Here is a 23,385-nt window from a genome sequence, read left to right on the forward strand (position 1 = left end):
GGGTCTGGCAGAAAGAAAGCCTCACCTGTTCAAAAAGGTCCAGCAGAATTCCCGGGAGTGATTCACGTTGGACCATTTGTCTGTAGCTGAAGCTGGGGCCAGGCACCCAGGCTCTTACCTGAAACACACCGAACAGTTGGCGGCCCCAAGAGCCTGCTGTCTCTCAGCTGGAGCTGTCTTGGTTGTCTTTGTGGGACCAGCCCCACTCAAATCATATGGATGAGAACAGGGGAAGGGCAATTCCCCTCAGGAGAACCAGGGTTTTAGGGTGCCAGACAGGCAAAAACAACAGGTATTGATGTACCCCATCACCGCCCCGCACTCTGAATAGCTGACTGGTGTGATCTGGCTCTGATATGCAATTGGTGGCCACAGCCCACAGCCCTCCTGTCCCCATCCAGTGTCCTTCCCCCATCTGGGTTCATGGCGTCACCATGCCCTCATCCCCCTAGCTGGAAACCCCAGGTTTCTCCGCTTCACGCCCATCCTCCATCCTGCGGGTCGGAGGGCCATCACCGTTCTACACCATCCCTTCCTCTCTATTTCCATGTTCTTCCAACAGCTTCTACCTGAAGCTTCTGTCTCCTGCTCCCTCCCACCTCCTCCCACCCTGCCTGATGTTTCTAAAGCAAGGACCAACAAACTATAGCCAGCGGGCCACATCCAGGTCCCCACCTGTTTGGAATACAGCCTACAAGCCAAAAACAGCCTCCATATTTTTAAACGATTGGACGAAATTAAAAAGGAAATACTATTTTGTGACACAGGAGAGTGATAGGGAATTCAGATTTTAGTGAACGTAAGTAAAGTTTTATTGGAACACAGCCATGCCGGTTTGCGTACGTCTCGTCTGTGGCTGCTTTCACGCTACAGCGGCAGCATTGAATAGTTGTGTCAAAGACCATATGGCCCGCAAAGCCTGAAATATTTACTGTCTGTCTGATTCTTTCCAGAAAGAAGTTTGCCAACTGTTGGTTTAGGATACTCTCTCATCCTGCTGTTCCCGAGCTCAGCGATCTGCTGCTGCTCTCCAGCGTCTTTGGGGCATAGCCAGAGTCCTTATCCTGAAATTTGTGTCCTCTGATCCATTTGATCTCATGTTCCAGCCTCTCTTCCCACTGTGGCCTTCCCACCTCCCGGAACGCCTGCCCAGAAATCCCAGTCTCCTGGGCTCCCTCCCGCCTCCCAGCCTTGGCATCCAGTTCATTCCTTTGCCTAGAAAGTATCTCTCCTTCCACCTGGATGTCTCCCAGGAAATCCTGAGCCCAGCTCTTCCCTGAGTCATCTTTGCTGAGTTAGAAATTAATTGTTCCCTCTTCTGGGTTCCACTAAAGCTCCGTTTAAACCTCTCCCCACGGCATGTGTCTTGTTACAGTCACCATTAGCTGCACATCTGTTTCCCCCTCCTCCATAGGTTGCAAACGTTGCCTGATTCATCCGTATTCCCTTGCAGCCCTCAGCACAAATCCTCCCAGTAGATACCACACGATCCGTGCTTGTTGAAAAGATTGAAAGTCAAAATCTGGGCTGGGAGCAGCTTCCGTTCCAGGGACAGACCTGCTGGCTGTGTAGGAACACAGCACTGCCGAGCCACAGCTGGTGGAAGACAAATAGTAAACGAAGGCAGAACGAACAGGGATTTGCTGTCATCCTGTAGTTTGTGGGTAGAGATAGGCAAAAGATGTGCCATTGTTGGAAGAGGTGGCTTTGAGTCGACTGAATGATACTTTAAGTAGACGTGGGGACCTAGGAGAAGGGGTGAGATTCAGAGAACGTTCCTGCATGTTCCTAGCCACCCAGTTTTGTTAGCGAGTTCTTTGAGAAAGGACAGCATGTGCTGTGACAGCAGGTGAATCAGTAGGTAAATTGTGTGTGAAGGGAGAGTGTGAAGGTGTTCATTACAAGGAGGCAGGCATCAGTGTTACAAAGACAGCAGCCATCTTTTTTTTTTTTTGAGACAGAGTCTTGCTCTGTCATCAGGTGCCAGGCCAGAGTGCAGTGGCGTGATCTTGGCTCACTGCAACCTCCGCCTCCCAGGTTCAAGCAATTCTCCTGCCTCAGCCTCCTGAGTAGCTGGGACTACAGACGCGCGCCACCACGCCCAGCTAATTTTTATATTTTAGTAGAGACGAGGTTTCACTATGTTGGCCAGAATGGTCTTGATCTCTTGATCTTGTGATCTGCCCACCTCGGCCTCCCAAAATGCTGGGATTACAGGCGTGAGCCACTGCGCCCGGCCCCAGCAGCCATCGTTTTAACCACAGACCACAGTTTCTCACCTGGACACTATCGGCATTTGTGGCTAGATAATCCTTTGTTGCGGGGGGGGGCTGTCCTGTGCTTTGAAGGATGTTTAGACACATCCCTGGCTCTACCCACTAAATGCCAGTAGCACCTCTGCCCCAGTTGTGACAACCAAAACTGTCTCCACTGTCATAGGCAGGGCAAGGGGTACGGGGAACTATCACCCCTGGCTGAGAACTACTTCCCCATGTGAGGGTTTCTCCCACTACCTGTGGTGAAAGACTTGTTAACTTTATTTGACCAATATGCTTGTCAAATACTAGAAAAAGAAATCCCTAGAAAAAAACTGGCATGGTGGGTCACTCCTGTAATCGCAGCATATTGGGAGACCAAGGTGAAAGGATCCCTTAAGTCCAGGAGTACGAGACCAGCCTGGGTGACGCAGTGAGATGCCAGCTCTACAAAAGCAAACGAACAAAATTAGCCGGGCATGAAGATGCATGCCTGTAATCCCTGCTATGTGGGAGGCTAAGGTGGGAGGATTGCTTGATCTCAGGAGGCTGAGGCTGCAGTGAGCTGTGATCGCATCACTGCACTCCAGCCTGGGTGACAGAGCAAGACTCTGTTTCAAAAACAAAAAAAAAAAAGGAAAAGAAAAAAGAAAGGAAAGCAATCACGTGGTTGTTGCAATCTCAGATTGGTTGACAAGTGTTTAGATGCTCATTCTCACTCTCCATTCCTGTTCTGTCACGAGTGGGTGACAGAGTTTATAGGCCACACTGTAGCATAGTGCTAGACCCAGAATCATGTTAGAGAATGTTCTCTGCTTGGGTGGAGAGCACCATGTGCTCTGGAATTATGTCGCTGTGAGGCCCTTGCCGCGATGCGGGGTACATCGTCCTGGTCCAGCGGCCTTTCCTTTGGGTATGCACCAGCAGGTGGGGGGATGGTGTTGGACTCACAGTGGAAAGGTGACAGTTCACCTCATGCTGGAAGGTGTTCTATGGCCACTCTTTGGCACACCTCCATGAAGGCCTGGCCTTGTTGAGAATTCTCCTGAGGAAGAGCTGGAGTTGTTCTTTTCCATTGATCTTCTCATGAGTTGTTTCACTCCCTGATCATTTTCCAAAGCGGGGTGCTTTGAAACTGGAGGTCAGACCCCCCCGCCAGTGCATTCCTCTGCCAGGCTCTCCCTGGAAACAGGCTGGATGATGTCCCCAGGCTTTTCCATGGTGAGCGGTCAACGTGGGAAGTCTGACCTCTCACCTTTGGTCCTGTGCCTTGCCTCTGGTCATGAGCCAGAATAGGCTCACAAATGGTGGCAGACGCACTGTGAAGAATGCATGGATTTTATTTTTTATGTGTTTATTATTTATTTATTTTTGAGATGAAGTTTCACTCTTGTCACCCAGGCTGGAGTGCAATGGCACTATTTCAGCTCACTGCAACCTATGCCTCTTGTGTTCAAGTGATTCTCCTGCCTCATCCTCCCAAGTAGCTGAGATTACAAGCACCCACCACCATGCCCAGCTAATTTTTGTATTTTTAGTAGAGATGGCGTTTCACCATGTTGGTCAGGCTGGTCCCAAACTCCTGACCTCAGGTGATCCACCCACCTCAGCCTCCCAAAGTGCTGGGATTACAGGCGTGAGCCACTGCACCCAGCCTCTATGCTTTAATTTTTAATTTTTTTATTTCCATAGGTTTTTGGGAAACAGGTGGTATTTGGTTACGCAAGTAAGTTCTTTAGTGGTGATTTGTGAGGTATGTATGGGTTCACCCATCACCCAAGCAGTGTGCACTGAACCCAATTTTTAATCTTTGACCCCTCACCGCTTCCCACCTTTTCCCCGAGTCCCCAAAGTCATTCTTATGCCTTTGCATCCTCATAGTTTAACTCCCACTTATAAGTGAGAACATACGATGTTTGGTTTTCCAATGCATGGATTTTAAATTCTAAGCCTGAAACTCTGTGGAGATGTAGAGAAATCCCCACCACCCATTATAGTAAAGGAAAGGGCGCGTGCGCCAGTGACTTTTCTGCTGTCAGTGTTTCTAGCCTCTCAGATTAGATGTGAGGCCTAACGTGCTGGGTGAAGAGTCCACTGCAGGTAAGCAGGGGGAGGGAGAGGCTGATGGGAAGCAGGGACGCGTGTCCCTGTGTTGGCGATCAGCATCTTTCCTGCCATGCGCTGTGCGCTCTGCCCCAAGGGGATTCAGTGCAAAGGAATTTGAGCTGAGATACCATGGTGATCAGGTGGCTTTGGGTCACCCTTTGCTGTCCTCTTCCTGAGGAGGAAACTGAGACCAGCACTGCCAAAATAACAGTGGCAGAACTGAACTTCCCAGACTTTTAATCCAGTGCACATTTTCCGATTCTTTCCTGCCTCATTAATTTTGCTGGTGTTTTTGAAGAGAGGCGATGGGTCCAAAGAGATGCCTAAGGGAGGAAAAGGCCACAGGCTGGAGGCTCAGTGAACTCAACTGACTCAGCGCATATTTTGTTCTGTGATCCTGATGAAGCTCTGGTTTGTAACAAGCTAAGAACCTCCTGAAACCTCACGGTGCTTTTGTGGAAATAAAGAAGCGATGTAATTTTCCACAAGCTCACAAAGGAAAGCCAAGAATAAAATCCAGACCCTGCTGAGTCTTCAGTGGAACTGTTTCTGGCAGAGCCAAGGATAAGAATAAGCACCAAGCCTAGAAGGAATTAGGCAGACTTTTCTTGTTCTGAGATTTAAGGAAAAAGGGGTCATATGTCCAAGTTGCAACTGTCAGTCATTCTACACGTTAAGCACTTACTCTATGTAAGACAGACCTGGAGATACCTTGAGCCTGCCAGTTTCTTCTTTTCAACCTGCAGTCTTTCTTCATCCTGTTGGTTGAACCGTAGTGCCTGGATGGTCCTGTGAGAATTGTAATATTTACAAGGACCGCGTACAGTTACGCACCATATAACAGCATTCATGTCAACAACAAACTACATATGTGACATGGTCCCATAAGATTATGCGACTAGGCCGGTCACATGGCTTTCACCTGTAATCCCAGCACTTTGGGAGGCTGAGGCGGGTGAATCACCTGAGGTCTGAAGTTTGAGACCAGCCTGGCCAACATGGTAAAACCCCATCTCTACTAAAAATACAAAAAATTAGCTGGGCATAGTGGCAGATGCCTGTAATCCCTGCTACTTGGGAGGCTGAGGCAGGAGAGTCACTTGAACCCTGGGGATGGAGGTTGCAGTGAGCAGAGATTGTGCCATTGTACTCCAGCCTCGGCTATAAGAGCAAAACTTCGTCTCAAAAAAGAAAAACAAAAGATTATACTGCGAGGGAGCTGAAGAGTCCCTATCTCCTGGTGACATCTTGCTAGTCCTGACCTTCCATAGGCCTAGGCTCATGTGTGTGTTCATGTCTTTATTTTTGATTTAAAAGTTTAAAAAATAAAAAATAAAAATAGAAAAAGCTTATAGAATAAGAACATAAAGAAAATATATTTGCATGTCTGTAGAATGAGCTTGTGTTTTAAACTAAGTGTTATTAAGAGTCAAAAAGCTAAAAAAACTTAAACAGTTTATAAAGAAAAAAGTTATAGTAAGCTAAGGTTATTGATGAATCATATTTTAGAATTAATTTAGTGTAGCCTAAGTGTCCTGTGTTGATAGCCTTTTGTCTACAGAGGTGGATAGTCACATTCTGGGCCTTCCCATTCACTGACCGTGCCCTCACTCACTTACCCAGAGCAATGCCCCGTCCTGCAAGCTCCACTCACGGTAAATGCCCTAGACAAGTGTACCGTTTTCTATCTTTTAAACCATATTTTTTTCTGTACCTTTTCTGTGTTTAGATACACAGATGCTTTTCACTGTGTTACAACTGCCTGCAGTATTCAGTACAGTTACACGCTGCCCAGGTGTGAGGCTTTGGAGCAGCAGGCTTCCTCGTATAGCCTAGGTATGTCACAGGCTAGACCATCTAGGATTGTGTACGTGCCCTCTAGGATGCTCGTGCCGCAGTGAAACTGCCTAACACATTTCTCAGAATGCAGACCCATCGTTCAGCAACACAGGACTGCAGTGGCTCAACCAGCACCCACCGAGGAACTGTCTGCTGTGTGCAAGCAGCTTTACAGAAGAAGAAGCTGTTCCTTCCTTTCGAGGGAGATCTCCCTGGGTCCTCCCAAACATAACCAATGGACTCAGGCCCTGTTGCTAAATCCTGGCCTGAGACTTCTTGCCTTGAGGCTGCTCAGGGAACAGCAGGGATTTGGTCTAGGAAGAGAGGAAGGATCATGCCAAGGAGAAAGACTGCTGAACAGACAGGGAAGCCTGGGAGCAGAGGTGGGAGACTGGGCAGGAGCCAAGAGTGCCAAGAGGGTCCTTGGCCCACGGCTGTCAGGCTCCTCCTTGAACTCTACACACTTGTCCTGCTGCCAGCCTGGCCTCCTGGTTCTGCCTGTCTGGGGTAGCTGTGACTCCTCACTCTTTCCGTCCCAACCCCAATTTGCCACAATCCAGTGCACTGGTCAGGGTTCTCCAGAGAAGCAGAGCCCACAGGAGGTGCACACATACACTAACATACCCTATATCTATCCTGTATGTGTGTGTGTTCATAAAGAGGTATATTTTAAAGAATTAATTCATATGATTATAGGGCATGTCAAGTTCAAAATCTGTAGGCCAGGCCAGTAGATTAGAAGCTCCCAGGCAAAAGCTAATGCTTTTGAGGTCAAATTTCTTCTTCCCCAAGAAACCTCAAGTTTTGTGGCTCTTTTTTCTTTTCTTTTTGGAGACAGAGTCTTACTCCTCTGTCCCCCATGCTGGAGTGCAGTGGCATGATCTTGGCTCACCACAACTGTCTCCTAGATTCAAGTGATTCTTATGCTTCAGCCTACTGAGTAGCTGGGATTACAGACACCTGCCACCATACCTGGCTAATTTTTGTTTTTAGTAGAGATGGGGTTTCACAGTGTTGGCCAGGCTGGTCTCGAACTCCTGACCTCAGGTGATCCACCTGCCTTGGCCTCCCAAAGTGCTGGGATTACAGGCAGAGGCTACCACACCTGGTCAGTTTTTGTGTTCTTTAGGCCTTCAACTGATTGGGGTGGAGTTGAATTCATACCCACATTATTGAGGATAATCTCCTTCACTTTAAGTCCATTGATTGTAGATGTTAACCACGTTTATAAAATACCTTCACAGCAACCCTTAGATTTATGTTTAACTAAATAACTGGGCATGGCTATGATTGCCCAGCCAAGTTGGCACATAGAACTCACCATCACATGTGGCTGGCAACCCGGCCAGACCTCAGAACTGAGGCTTGCCAGAGGTGAAGGGAGGCATCATTCTAGCCTTCCTCCAGCTCCCTTCCCGATTAGTGGCAAGCATGGACCGCTTGCTCTGGCAAATCATCCACCCTCCTTTGGCTTGGGTGGAGGTGCTTCTGGATCCAGGCACCAAGCCGTAGCAGCTACCTTCCCACATGACGGGAATGATGGAAGTCCCTCCTGGCATGGTACCATGAGCTGCTTTGGCATCTCCTGGCTAATTGGTGTTCATTTTTATTCCAGGTCCTTGTACTCCCAATGAGGAGAGTGAACATGAAATTTATCATTCAAACTGTGACACTTTTGAGAGAAGGGGGATACTATTCATTACACTGGACAGCAAATATGAATCAGAAATGTCCTAGAGAAATCAGAGGATATAAAATATCCCATAATGACAACTGCTATGTTGTTTGTAAGAGTTCACTCATACAGGAGTTGTTTTCATGCTGTGTTTCATGAATAAAGTGTCAATCAAGTCAACAGATATGAGGGCTGAGTTGTTTTCCTCCAAAAGGTATGTCAAAGTCTGGACGTGGTATTCGTAAATGCAACCTTCGTTGGCAATAGGGTCTCTGCAAATGTTCTTAGTCAAGGAAGGTCATACTGGATGAAGGTGGGCCCTCAATTCAATCACTGGTGTCCTTATAAAAAGGCCATGTGAGGACACAGGGACAAAGAGGGAAGGCCAGGTAAAGACAGGGGCAGATATTGGGGTGGGCCCACAAGCCAAGGAATGCCAGGGACTGCCAGCTGTCACAGAAGCTGGGAGGAAGACATGGAGCCTATTGCCTCTAAGTCTCCAGAAGGAACCAACCCTGTTGACACTTTGATACTGAATTTCCAGCCTGCAGAACTGTGATAAAATACGTTTCTGTTGTTTTAAGTATACACTACTTTGTTAAGACAGACCTAAGAAACCTTTTTGTAAAAACCTCAATATAAGTATCTACTATGTGCCAGGCTCACCTCAATGTAAGTACCTACTATGTGCCAGGCTCTGATCTAAGTATTGGAGATACATCATCATCAACAGCAGTAGCAGCTCATTCTCACAATGTCAAGGTGCATCCCTGGGACCTTTCACAGGCTACTAGCCATGTGGTCTATTTAGACAATGAAGAACTGTTTCTGCAGATAGATCAGACAACTCAAATGTACTTGCAGCTCAAATTCAGTTTAGAGTCCACCTCTACCAGATGAGAATGCCCATGGCAGGCATGGGCATTTTTTCACGTGGGGCCTGTCCCTGAGTAAATTGGGTTCTGTTCTTGTCATCGGCGACAGTGAGCTCAGGTGATGCTGTGGTCTTGTTTCCTGGGATGCCGAGTGCCTGTGGTCGTGAGCCTACCTGAGAACGGGTCCCGGCATCAGAGCCCTCACTGCTTCTCAGGCTTCTGCGGTTGAACTCCAGATTCTGGAGATGAACTCACCTTCAAGTCCAGCCTTGTCCCAAAGTTTCCTCCAGGGGAGGCAGTCATGGCTAATGCGTGCTGTGTTCAGGTGCTTGAACCGAGGGGCTTCTTACTTGTTCATCCTTGCCATGAATGGTGTGACAAAGAGAAAAACAGTGGGGGGCTCTTAAAGTTTTTTAGTGGTAATATGCTTTCCTCTGCCTAGAGTGCAGGGGATGTTCAATAGGTCTCTCTTCGATGAAGCCTAGGCCTACGGAACCTATTTTTCCAGAAGAAATGGTTTCCCTTAATGATGCCTGTTCTTTGGATAAACTCGGTGGTACTTGTGTTGCCCGCTGGTGATTGGCTCATAGCTTTGTTGCACAGTACATAGGAATCTAGGTTCCAAATTTATTTTTATTTTACTTTATGTATTCATTTATTGAGACAGGATCTCACTCTGTCATCCCGGCTGGAGTGCATTGGTGCCATCACTACTCCTGGGCTCAAGTGATCCTCCCACCTCAGCCTCCTGAGTTTAGCTCACAGGCACGCACCACCAGGCCCAGATTATTTTTGTATTTTTTGTAGAGACAGGGCTTTGCCATGTTGCCCAAGCTTGTCTAGAACTCCTGGACTCAAGCAGTCCTCCTCAGCCTCCCAAAGTGCTGGGTTTACAGGTGTGAGCTGCTGCACCCAGCCCCTAATTTATTTTATTTTATTTTATGTATTTTTTTTTTAGACAGAGTCTCACTTGCTCTGCTGCCCAGGCTGGAGTGTAGTGGTGTGATCTCAGCTCACTGCAACCTCTGCCTCCTGGATTCAAGCAATTCTCCTGCCTCAGCATCCTGAGTAGCTGGGATTACAGGCACACATGACCATGCCCAGATAATTTTTGTGGGTTTTTTTTTTTTTCTAGAGACAGGGTTTGGCCATGTTGCCCAAGCCAGTCTTGAACTTCTGGACTCAAGCAATCTTCCCACCTCGGCTCCCAAAGTGCTGGAATTACAGGTGTGAGCTGCTGCACCCAGCCCCTAATGTACATTTTATTTTATTTTATTTTTTTGCGACAGAGTCTCACTTGCTCTGTTGCCCAGGCTGTAGTGCAGTGGGCACAATCTCAGCTCAGTGCAACCTCTGCCTCCCGGGTTCAAGCAATTCTCCTGCCTCTGCCTCCCAGGTTCAAGCAATTCTCCTGCCTCAGCCTCCCAAGTAGCTGGGAATATAGGCACACATGACCACGCCCAGCTACTTTTTGTATTTTTAGTAGAGTGGGATTTCACCATGTTGGCAGGGCTGATCTTGAACTCCTGGCCTCAAGTGATCCCCCTGCCTCGGGCTCCCAAATTGTGGCCTCCCAAAGTGCTGGGATTACAGGTGTGAGCCATGTCCAGCCTGATTTACTTTAGATATTAAGTACATGCCTTGTCTAGTAGAGGTAAAGACAATACAGGAACAAACTAATTGTTACCACAGATCTCTGAAAACACTTAACGTACTGCAGGAGAAAAACAGCATAGAACAACTAAAGATTGCTGCTAATTGTGGAAATAAACAAGACCACACAAATGAAAACAATCCAAGATATTTATTCAGAGTTTACTATAGCAAGGGAGTCAGCTGTCCTCGTTTGCATTTGGTAGAGACTCAAAGTCAGGCAAGGGATTGGGGAGGCTTCAGGCGTGCCCTGGGTGGAGGCTGTTGGCATGAGGCAGCTAACTGGAAGCAGGGCGCTGTGTGCATTGGTTTAGGGAATGTTTTGCCTTCCCAGCGCTGCCATAACAAAGTAGAACACACTGGGTGACCTAAAACAGCAGAAAACTCCCACAGTTCAGGAGGCCAAAGTCTGATGTCAAGGTATCAGCAGGGTTTGTTCCTCCTGGAGTCTCTGAGAAAATTTGTTCCAGGCCTCTCTCCTGGCTGCCAGTACTCTTGGCTTGTAGACACACCACTCCAACCTCTGCCTTCGTCATCCCATGCCTTGTTCTCACTATCTCTGTGTGTCCCCTCCTCTTCTTATAAGGCCAGCAATCATTGGATTCAGGGCCCCCTGTAATCCAGTGTGACCACATTTCAACTTAACTATGTCTGCAAAGACCTTATGTTAAAGACTGAATTGTGTCTCCCCAAATTCATATGATGCGATGGGGTATTTGGAGATAGTGCCTTTAGGGAGGTAATTAAGGTTAAATAAGGTCGAAAGAGTGGGGTCCCTGATCAAATAGGACTGGGGTCTTAGTCCATTTAGTGTTGCTATAAAGGAATACCTGAGGCTGCATTATGTATGAAGAAAAACGGTTTCTTTAGCTCATGATTCTGACGTCTGGAAAAGTTCAAGAGCGAGCGTCTGCCGCTGCCGCCGGCTTCATGATGGCGGAAGGCGAAGGGGAGCCAATGTGTGCAGAGATCACATGGCGAGAGGGGGAGGAGAGACACTAGGCTCTGTTTAACAACCAGCTCTGGCCAGGTATGGTGGCTGGTGTTTATAATCCTAGCACTTTGGAAGGCGGAGGCGGGAGGCTTGCTTGAGGCCAGGAGTTTGAGACCAGCCTGGGCAACATAGTGAGACCCCCACCTCTACAAAAAATAAAAATCTTATATATATATATATATATATATATATATATGTATATATGTGTATTATGTATATATATGTATATGTAATATATATAAGCTATATGTGGTGTACATATATATGTATATATGCACATATGTGGTGTGTATACCACATAGAGCATGTATATATATATATATGTATGTATGTATGTATGTATGTATGGTAGCACATGCTTGTAGTTCCAGTTACTCAGGAGACTTATGTAGGAGGATCGTTTGAGCCCAGGAGGTCATGACTACAGTGAGCTATGATTATGTCACTGCACCAAAGCCTGGGCAACAGAACGAGACCCTGTCTCTAAAAAAACAAGAAAGGAAACCGAGCTCTTGCAGGAACTAATGGAATAAGAAGTCACCACTTGCCCCCAGGGCATTAATCTATTCATGAGGGACCTGCCCCCATGACCCAAACACCTCCCATTAGGCACTACCTCCAACACTGGGGATTACATTTCAACATGAGACTCGGAGGAAACAAACATCCTAACTATAGCAATTGATGTTCTTTATTTTATTTTGTTTTTTAAATTTATTTATTTAGAGACAGAGTTTCACTCTTGTTGCCCAGGCTGGAGTGCAATGGTGAGATCTCAGCTCACTGCGACCTCTGCATCCTGGGTTCAAGTGTTCTCCTGCCTTAGCCTCCCGAGTAGCTGGGATTACAGGCATGTGTCACTATGCCCAGCTAATTTTGTATATTTAGTAGAGATGGGGTTTCTCCATGTTGGTCAGGCTGGTCTCGAACTCCTGACCTCAGATGCCCACCTCAGCCTCTCAAAGTACTGGGATTACAGGCATGAGCCACCAAGCCCAGCCAGCAATGGATGTTCTTATAAGAGGAGGACGAGACGCCAGCAGTGTGTGCGCAGAGACAAGGCCATGTGAGGACACAAGGAGAAGGTGGCTGTCTGCCACCCAGGAAGAGAACCCTCACCAGAAACCAACCCTGAAGGCACTTTGATCCTCCAGCCTCCAGAACCGGGAGAAAGTAAATTTCCATTGTTGATGACATCCAGGCCATAATATTTTGTTATGACAGCCCCAGCTGACTAATACATTTTATTTCCAAATAAGGTCACATTCTAAGGATCCCAGTGGACATGAATTATTGGAGGGACATTTTTCAACGCACTACAGGGAACCTATGGTTTTTCTCTGCTTGGTCTTGAGTTGGAAGCAGAAGAAAACAGTAGCGAAGGGAGCTGTTACTGACAAAACATGACCATTCTGGGCCGATTCCCGCAGAGGTTGTGGTCTGACATCCCAGCCTAATTGCTTTGGAGCTGTGGTTCAGAGTCCTGTTGTCCTGTGTGGAGCAGCCATTGTCTGTCTGTATTAACTCAGACTCTGGCAAGTCTATTGTTAACTAGCTGTGATGCTGAACAAAGCACGTGACCTCTCTGGACTGCTGGGTTCTCCTCTTTAAAATGGGGCATTGCGCCTGTATGCAGTGGCTCACACCTGTAATCCCAGCACCCTTGGGAGGCTGAGACAGGCAGATCACTTGAGCCCAGGAGTTCAAGACCAGCCTGGGCAACATAGCGATACCCAGTCTCTACCAAAAAATACAAAAATTAGCTGGGCATGATAGCACACACCTGTGGTCCCAGTTGCTTGGGAGGATGTGATGGTGGGGATCGCCTGAGCCTGGAAGGTTGAGGCTGCAGTGTGATTGTACCACCGCACTCGAGCCTGGGTAACAGAGCAAGACCCTGTTTCAATCAATCAATCAATAAAAACGGAGGGTTAAGTGACTCTCGGGATCTTCAGCATCAGGGCAGGGAGAGAGGTGGGGTTGGCAGGGATGAGGTCATAATGGGGCCCTAAATCAAACAGGATTTGTGTCTCAGTCACTAAAAAGGAATACCAAGGCTGGGTAATAAGTAAAGAAGGTTTATTTGGCTCATGACTCTGATGTGTGGGTAAGTTCAAGAGTAGATATTTGCGTCTGGTGAGACCTCAGGCTGCTTCCACTCATGGAGGAAGGTGAAGAGGAGCCAGTGTGTGTGGAGATCACATGCTGAGAGAGGAAGCAAGAGAGACGGGGGGAGAAGTACCAGGCTCTTTTAAACCACCTTAGGAAACGTTGCCCTGTGACATTGACAAGTCCACTTCCTTTCCTGGTGGAGAACGGCCAAAGCACATAGTACCTGGGCTCTCGTCCAGCTGTAGAAATTGCATGGTGGTTGGTCCTGGAAAGAACATTCCTGTTGCTGAGTCTTCCAGGCATATTTCTCATGGCACTGAACCTCTTTTGGAAAGTACTGAAAGAAAGGCAGGATTTTAAACTCCTTCTCCTGCTAGTTGAGTCAGTGATTTAATCTAATTATTTTTACTCCCGTTTGGGACATGAGGGTGATGGGAGAAAATCCTAGACCTTCCGACTACTGCCCATGAAAGGCACAAGATTCTTAGCAAAGTTACCTTCAACTGTACAGTCGGGGGGATAAAATCACAGTGTTTTTTCTTTTGGTTTCTGGCACTGGGATGGTTTCTAAAACATATACCTTATATAAGTTGAAACAATAAAAAATTGAGGCTATTTAAATTACTTCCCAGCCTTCCAGTCTGGTTTCATCGTTTCAGAATATACATCAAGGCTTAGAAGGTGGGGTTATTTTTAACAAGGGTAGAAAGCAAAGAGAGAATGGCATGTTTGGAGGCTGGGTTTCTTTTTTCTCCTTTAAAAAAATTCAACTCACAGTTTACATTCCCTAAAGAGAATCGACTAATTGAAAGGTTTAAGAAAAACAAGCAGCTAACAGAAAGCACATCTCTGTCAAAAATGTTCTGCCTGGTAAGGCTCGGTGTGCAGCATCCAAGAAGCAGTGTGGGAAGGCGGGGGCAGAGGAGGCAGGCCCAGCGTACCGCCTCCTGGAGAGCTTCAGGCAGAGGTCTCACTGGTGGCTCCTGAGTTTGTGTCAAAAGGGAGGGGCCCGATGCATATTCACTCCATAGGCATTTCATGAACACCTGCTTTGTGCCAGGTTTGTGCCAGGGCCTATCATCACGGGCCTGACCAATATGGCTAGAGCAGAGTCAGTGCCACAGGGAAGGTGGTGTGAATGAAGCTAGAAGGGTTGGCAGGGCCAGACCATGCAGGACCTCGAAGGCTGAAATGCAGTCTTTGGCATGTGTCCTAAGTGCATAATGAAAAGCTTGTCTGCAGAAAACAGGAAGGTGCAGACTGAGAGAGGACCTGGGGACACTGGCGAGGGGGCAGTGCAGTGATCCAGCAAGAGATGAAGGGGCAGAGGGACTCAAGAGCAGAACAGGAGTAGGATTGCCAGGACTTGTGCAGGATTGGCCGAAAAGGAGATGGTGTATCAGTGAGTGTTCCCTGCAGGAAATTGAAGCCATGTCTAGTATTTTCAACAGAAAGGAATTTAATTCAGGAAAGGAGATGCTTACAATATTACAGGGAAGGCTGGAGGAACAGTGCTACGGTCTGCATGTGTGTATGTTCTGCAGAAACCTAATTTCCAAGGTGATGTATTAGGAGGTGGGGCCTTTGGAGGCGATTAGGTCATGGGGGTAGAGCCTTCATGGTTGGGCTTAGCACTCTAATAAAAGAGACCCCAGAGAGCTACTGGTCCCTTCCACCGTGTGAGGATGCAGAGACAGGTGCTGTGTGTGAACCAGGGCACTAGCCCGAACCAGACACCAAATCTGCCAGTGCCTTCATCTTGGACCCTCCAGCCTCCAGAACTGTGAGAAATACATTTCTGTTGTTGTTTTTTTAAGCTACCCCAGTTTATGATATTTTGTTATAGCCACTCAGATGAACTGAGACAAGTGGGAGCCAGAATGATCAGCTTCGGTAACATCCTGTGCAGGAATAAGGAAGTGGACCTGATTGGCAGGAGATCCTCTTGATGCTTAGTTCTCTGTAACCTTGGTTGCCCGTGGAAATGGCAGCAGGAAGAACACACTGCCTCTTTTCTGCCCTCTGAGTCCCCTAGGTTGGCAGAACCTGCTTCACATGCAGAATCCTAGCTGCAAGGGAGCCGGGCTCCTCACAACGGGAAGTAGGACTGGGCCGTATGAGCCTTCAGTGCACAGTTTGCACACCCATATCTAGGGTCCCTGAGGGGAAGATTCATGGAAGGAAAGAGAAGAGGACATTGAGTGCCTATTGGCCTGTCTACCTATCACAACATAGGAGGGAGGAGGCGGTATCAAGGACAGCGTCAGGATTTGTTTCACACAGACCCAGACAGAGGGGAGGCTGTTCACTGAAGGCAAATTGAAGGTGCTTATAGGATGGCAGAGGAGGGATGTTCATTTGTCTGCTGGCCGTGTTAGGTCTTGAGCTCAGAAAGGAAATTTGTGAGCTGGACATGGAGATTCAAAAGTCAAAGCCAGGGAATGGTCACATGGGCAGAAGAGGGCCCAGGGTGAAGCCCCAAGAACACAGCGTTTGGGAGTCCCGTGGGGGAAGGGGACCCTCAGGAAGAGACTGAGGTGAGTGAGGAGAGGGGAGGCCAAAGAAGCTAAGCAAGAATGTTTCCAAAAGGTGGGATCACCCAACCAATGATATGGATGAATCTTAAACCATTTTGTTAAGGGAAAGAAGCCAGACTACGAAGGCTACGTATTGCGTGAATCCATTGATATGGCGCTCTGGAAAAGGCAAACTATGGGGAAAGGAAGCATCAGTGGTATGGCGCACCAGATAGGGGCATGTTTCCGCTGGCAGTCAGGGCTACAAAGACCTCAGTGTGGAGAGGCTGTGCTGGCAGTCATGTGCTCTTCTTTATGTCTGCACAAGAGGCTATTGGATTTGATCATTCCGTTTCCCATTCGTCTCGGTCCATTCAGGCTCCTATAACAAAATACGATAAACTGGGGAGCCTAAACAACCAGGAGTGGGGGTGCAGGGAGGGTGGGTACAAAAGGGCAGCACAAGGGAATTTTAGGGGTCATGGAACGATTCTGTCTGAGGTGTGGCAGTAGATACACAACTGTGTGTGTTTCTCAAAACCCATGCAATTGCACACCATGAAGAATGCATTTCAGTGTATTTAAGATAGATGAGTAGATTGATCTGTTCATTTATATACACATATGTTCATTATATACATATGTTCATTCATGTGCAAATAGGAAGTGGTCACTTGCATTAAATGTTTCAAGATCAAGGAATGTGACAGGTTTTCTCTGGATCCATTTAATAATGGCCTAGACCTCTGTATGGGTGAATTCTGGGATGCAGGCAGAATTGACCAACAAAATCTAATGTACATTTCAGATCATGGCCTCTTGGCATGGCCCTTAGAGCTTACAAGAATACAGGGCCTCATTGATGATACACTGGACAGGGAAAATGTGGCACGTATATACCATGGAATACTATGCTGCCATAAAAAATGATGAGTTTGTGTCCTTTGTAGGGACATGGATGAATCTGGAAACTATCATTCTCAGCAAGCTGACACAATAACAGAAAATTAAACACCTCATGTTCTCACTCATAGGTGGGTGTTGAACAATGAGAACACATGGACACAGGGAGGGGAGCATCACACACTGGGGTCTGTTGAGGGGCGCTAGGGGAGGGATAGCAGGGGGTGCGGAGGTTGGGGAGGGATAACATGGAGAGAAATGCCAGATATAGGTGACAGGGGGATGGAGGCAGCAAACCACATTGCCATGTATGTACCTATACAACAGTCCTGCATGATCTGCACATGTACCCCAGAACCTAAAGTGCAATACATTTTTAAAAAAGAAGAATACAAGGACTGCTTCTGGGATGGAGGCGATCTGAGATGTATGTCTCTTGGGGTTAAAATGCTCCAATAAAGAGAGCCTGGTATTGGTTGGCCTCCCAACCTGGGTTCTTCTCTTATCTGTGCCAGACTTTGTAGGTGTGACTGTAGGTGACTTTAGTCTCTCAGAGCCTCCACTTCCTCTCAATAAAATGAGAATAATGAGTTTCTCAGAATTGACTGGGAGCAGCCTTCAGGGCTTGATGTGGGCACCACCCACTCCTGGGGCTGGCTGCACATTTCCCAGCAACTCCCCCGGGTCGGTGACCCCTGACTTATTCTATGCTGCCCCATCGCAACAGGCTTCTCACTGTCTCTCGGTCATTTGTTTACTTGTCCTGTAGACCAGGCACATCCATGAGGCTCCACGCCTAGTCCAGTGCCTGGCACATAGTAAATGCTGAAGGAACACGCGTCGATTCACATTCTTTCAGGATTGGGGGTTTTCCCACCTCAATAACTTTCCACCTTCTGAGAAACTTGCCTTTCTCCAAGTCAAGCCACCCTGTGAGAGGAAGAGCTGCCATGTCTGAGGGTGCCCAGAGTCCACTGGGGTCACATCCAGCCGTTCCCAGATGGTCCAGTGGCTACCAAGCAGGTGCTTTGTAAATGCTGTTGAATAAAGTCATCCGTTTTGAGAAGCAGGAGCAATGTTGGTGAAAGTTTGGAGCCCTGAATGGGCAGCACTAATTAGGCTCATCACCCATGGAGCTTTTTGTGTGTAAAGAAAACAGCTCAGGTGTGCCTTGAGGCCTCCAAATGGCAGACTGTAGGGTGCTGGGGGCATTGGAGGTGCTTTTGTCCCCAAGGATGCTGGAGTTTCCCCTCCAATATTCAGGAAGGCAATGGCAGGAAAGATGTCCTCCAGCTTCCCTGGGCCCTGCTCACAGCAGAGGATGGGCACACGGGAGGGAGGCAGATGCCTGGGGTGTGAGGATACCTGGGTGTTTCCAGGATCAAGAGTGATGGAAGGCACTTCTGGGCACTGAGGTCCAAAGGGGAATGAGGAGCCGCTGCCTTCCCTCCTGTCCCCCCTTTCCCTTCATTCCATGTCTCCAGGGCATTGAGGGTGCTAGGATCATCCCTTGTTCATTGAGCCTGATTCCACCTGCAGATACATCTCTCCCTTCCCTCCACCCTCCATCTCCGGATTTCTGCAGCTTAAAGGCTTAGGCATGACCTCAAAAGCCATGTGTATATTCCGTGCTGATCCCTCCCTCCTCCCTGGTGGGGATTTGAGCGGACAGGGCAGGCTCAGCCCCCTCACACACGCAAGCATCACACCCTTGAACGTGGCCCAGTGACTCCTGATCCCAGGAAGACCATGGGAGGAGAAAGAAGGTTTTCTTGGGAACCTGGGATTAAACTGCTCCCGGCTTCAGATTCTCATGTAGCCCGAATCATGTCTTACTTTCTCATTCTCTTGCTCTTTCTCTCTTTCTCCAAGAAGCCAGTTTTGCCTTCTCTTTAGCTTTCATACACCAAGGTTGTGTGTTCTGTGGAGCCGTGGGGACAGAATGGATGTCAAGGAATGAGTCTGTAAGTTCGTGATGCTGAGTGAGTAGAGCCTGGCTCAGCTCAGTGCTGTGCATATGTGGTCTCACTTCTTATGGCCCAGGTTCTGCTGTGATCTCCACTCATAGGTGAGGGAGCAGTCCCCGAGGTATTAGGCAACTTGCCCAGGTCCCACAGGTCATCAGGATGAAACCTAAGCCTATCTGCTGCTAGAGATGGTGCACTGAACAGCTGTGTGGGACATCTGCAGTTCTAAGTTGTTAGAGCGGCAAACCCACCCCCTGCACCATGCCAGTTCCTGGAGGATTTTAATCCTGAACTGTGCGGTGGACTGATCCCAGCTATCAGCCACCATCTGGGGAGGGCGGGGTGGATATCTGACTGCTCACAGCCTTTGATGTCCATGCCAGGGCATGCCACACATAAGGATTCCTGATTCATCACCATAGAAGCCATTCGTTCTCCTCCACAGCCCCCCAACACACAGGGGTGCAAAGCCAGGCATGAGGCTGGACAAGTGGAAGCAGCAGCAGATTGCCACTGAAAAGACAGGGTCAGAGAGGTTTCAGGATGTGAGCAGGGCCACACAAGCTCAGGGGTGGTCAGGCTAGGATGCCAGTCCCACAAAGTGCCATGATTTTCACTCAGCCAGATCGGCTCAGTGTTAGAGGCAGGGCTTAACCTTTGATGAGGAACATCAGGTCCCGCTGTGAGTACCTGTGTAGATGCCTGGGTGCTCTGAGCTGGTTACTTCCCTCTCTGAACCTCATCTGAAAACAGGAACGTTGTTGGCTCTAGTGCTTGCTTTGTGGGTTCAAGATGGGCCATGAAGACATGGATGGGTACAGAGGTTGGGAGGGCACAGGCAGTCGGGAGCTCTGCCGGTGACCACTGTCTTAGCTGGCAAAATTAAGGCCATAGATGCCATTCATTCTCCTCTACAGCCCTCAGCATGGGTGTGCAGAGCAAAGTGAGTAGAAGCCTGTTCCTACCAAGGGCAAAGCCATTTATAACCCATGTCACCTCCCTGCTGGAGACCAGGCTATATGTCCCCAGCAGTAGAAAGATGACATTATTCTAATTTTCCAAACTTCTCATTTTTCAAAAATTTTCAAAGATGTTATTCTGATTCCCAGGATGGGATAAATCAGTCAGCTCTCTGACCCTGGTTTGGTCAGGAAATGTCTCGAATTTTCATGGCAGAAATGTCTATTGATCTGCACTGAAGTATCCCAGACAGCTGCGTTTCTCCTGAAGGAAGATCTTGGCCTCACAATGCCAAGTCTCTCCCTATAGGGAGATTCTCCATCTCTGAGCCGACAAACTTTGAAGTCAATTTGTGCCCTTGAACCGACAGCAGCAACTCTATTAAAGAAGTTTGATTACAAAAAAAAGAAAGAGATGTGAGGGAAGTGAAAGAATCTATTTTTCATTAAATGCTGCTTATTTCAAAGTGGGAACATTTTCTGGGTGTCTGGGGAGCTGGTGTTTTCTGTGGCTTGCCAGGAGAATCAGATCTTAAAAATCAGGAAAGTTTCCATATAAGGGAGAAAGCATCATTTTCAGAGCTTAGGGCCAAATTATATTTGCAGAGAAGGGATTTCTGTCCTGGGGGTTTATTTAACAAGGATTTATCAAGCACCCACTATGAACCAGGTATCATTCCAGTTGTTTGAGGGGTTTACAAGGGTAATAAAAATATTCTAGTAAGATGAGATGATGCATATTGTTATTTTCTTAATACTTTGCCTTTGTTTATTCGGTCAATTGCTAAGGTTGATCGAGAACCTACTGTGTACCAGGCCTGGCCTAGGTACCAAGGGTGAAATGGCGAACAGGGAATTATGGATCCCTGCCTTCTGGAAGCTTCCAGTTTAGCTGGTGTGGTGAGGATGGGTGGAGGTCTGGGAGCACCCTAAACAGGATCTGTAGCAATGGAATTCATTTGTATAGGTCCATTGGTGAGCGTGTTTATCCACTGATCATTTTGAATGCTGCAGTGGGGGGGTGAGAAGGGATTATTTCTCTATTACTGAGCAGGTGAGTTGCTCATAGCTGCCTGGGGGTGCAGGAAACTCAAAGCACTTGATGTGGATTGTTTCCACATTTAAGCTATTATGAGCAATATGGCTATGAACATTGATGTGTGAGTTTTAGTGTGGACATATGCTTTCATTTCTCTTGGGCATACACTTGTGAGTGGAATTGCTGGGTCATATGGTCTATGTTTAATCTTTTGAGGAACTACCAGATCGTCTCCCAGGGCTGTACCATTTTACATTTCCACCAGCAGCAGTTGAGGTTCCAGTACCTCCATATCCTTGCCAACACTTATTACTATCTGTTCTGGATTCTAGCTATCGTAGTGTGTGTGAAGCATTTCATATTGTTTTTTAAAATGCAAGACATATCTAAAACATGATCAACTACAAGGGTCTAGAATATCTGTGGATAATCTAGTATCCAGCAACTATTTCCTGGGAGCACTGGCCTGCCCCTGGACTGAGAAATGGCCGGCCTTCTCGCTGATCAGTCCAGACCCCAGTAGGCTCTGAAGTTCCTTAGTGAGCTCCCAGATGTCAAGTGAGCTTTGTCGGGAGGTCCACAGATGACTAACGCTCTGCCATCTCTTCTTGTTTTCCAGCGATTCACGAGTTCCCCACAGACCTGTTCTCCAATAAGGAGCGTCAGCATGGAGCTGTCTTGTTGCACATCCTTGGTGTAAGTGGTCTTACCAGAGCAGTCACAAAACTCCTGGCACATGAAGCCTCTCTGCACAGCAGGGCAGAGCCGTGGCCTGTCTGAGATCTTTTGTTCTCTGCACAGCAGGGCAGAGCCGTGGCCTGTCTGAGATCTTTTGCTCTCTGCACAGCAGGGCAGAGCCGTGGCCTGTCTGAGATCTTTTGCTCTCTGCACAGCAGGGCAGAGCCGTGGCCTGTCTGAGATCTTTTGCTCTCTGCACAGCAGGGCAGAGCCGTGGCCTGTCTGAGATCTTTTGCTCTCTGCACAGCAGGGCAGAGCCGTGGCCTGTCTGAGATCTTTTGCTCTCTGCGCAGCAGGGCAGAGCCGTGGCCTGTCTGAGATCTTTTGCTCTCTGCGCAGCAGGGCAGAGCCGTGGCCTGTCTGAGATCTTTTGCTCTCTGCGCAGCAGGGCAGAGCCGTGGCCTGTCTGAGATCTTTTGCTCTCTGCGCAGCACGGCAGAGCCGTGGCCTGTCTGAGATCTTTTGCTCTCTGCGCAGCAGGGCAGAGCCGTGGCCTGTCTGAGATCTTTTGTTCTCTGCGCAGCAGGGCAGAGCCGTGGCCTGTCTGAGATCTTTTGTTCTCTGCGCAACAGGGCAGAGCCGTGGCCTGTCTGAGATCTTTTGTTCTCTGCACAGCAGGGCAGAGCCGTGGCCTGTCTGAGATCTTTTGTTCTCTGCACGGCAGGGCAGAGCCGTGGCCTGTCTGAGATCTTTTGTTCTCTGCACGGCAGGGCAGAGCCGTGGCCTGTCTGAGATCTTTTGTTCTCTGCACGGCAGGGCAGAGCCGTGGCCTGTCTGAGATCTTTTGTTCTCTGCACAGCAGGGCAGAGCCGTGGCCTGTCTGAGATCTTTTTTGTTCTCTGCACAGCAGGGCAGAGCCGTGGCCTGTCTGAGATCTTTTGTTCTTGTAACAGCCCAGTGAGGAGAGCAGAGAATGGGCACATTTTACCCACAAAGATATGATGTCTTGCATGTGTTAGGTGACTCACCCAGTGTCACAGAGCTAGTGGCCCCAAGCCAACACAGGAATGCAACTCTTTCCTGTACCCCATTTTCTGCTTTAATAGAACGGGGATGATGGTGCCTATTACAGATTGTAAATATGAATGAATATGGGTCAAGGGCATCAACGTTGTGTGGCACATGATATCTCCTACAAGTGCTTGCTGTCAGGATTCCCATGACTACCCCTAAATTTTAACACCTTTACATCACTATGTAGATGGTCCCCCAGTACTATTTTTCAGTGTTACGATGTTGCAATAGTGAGACATATTCAGTGCCCTATTCTGGAAGTATAAAGAAACTACACTGTGAATTTTGAATTTTTATCTTTTTTTGGGCCAGTGATTCTCTCTCCTCAAGTTGGGCAGTAAGAGCAATTGCAGCTCCCAGTCAGCCATGTGGGCATGAGTGTAAACAAACAGCCAGTACTCTACAGGATACTGTATTGCCAGATGAATTTGCCCAGCTGTAGGCTAATTAAGTATTCTGAGTATGTTTATGATACTGAACATCACTTGTTCAGTAGGTTAATTGGGTTAAATGCATTTTCCACTTTAAAGTATTTTATGTATATATGTATGTATTTATTTTTGAGACAGAGTCTTGCTCTGTCACCTTGGCTGGAGTGCAGTGGCATGTTCTCAGCTCACTGCAACTTCTGCCTCTGGGTTCAAGTGATTCTCCTGCCTCAGCCTCCCAAGTAGCTAGGATTACAGGCATTTGCTGCCACACCCAATTGATTTTTGTATTTTTAGTAAAAAGAGGGTTTA

The 23,385-nt window shown here is 47.9% G+C and overlaps 1 protein-coding gene across 5 annotated transcripts in view; it reads left to right on the forward strand.

Annotated features, from left to right (window-relative positions):
• SLC24A4 (solute carrier family 24 member 4) overlaps positions 1-23,385 on the forward strand; it is a 178,839-nt gene that overhangs the window by 85,370 nt on the left and 70,084 nt on the right. For 4 of the 5 annotated variants that reach the window (XM_009006465.5, XM_009006466.6, XM_035261308.3 and 1 more), the window contains one exon: positions 21,513-21,589. In XM_009006465.5, coding sequence (XP_009004713.1) covers positions 21,513-21,589 — 77 coding nt within the window. Of the gene's footprint in view, positions 1-13,448; positions 13,505-21,512; positions 21,590-23,385 lie in introns of those variants that run through there. The other variant, XM_035261310.3, reaches the window with a different exon arrangement.

Source organism: Callithrix jacchus, chromosome 8, assembly GCF_049354715.1.
Source record: "Callithrix jacchus isolate 240 chromosome 8, calJac240_pri, whole genome shotgun sequence".
Lineage (NCBI taxonomy): Eukaryota > Metazoa > Chordata > Mammalia > Primates > Cebidae > Callithrix > Callithrix jacchus.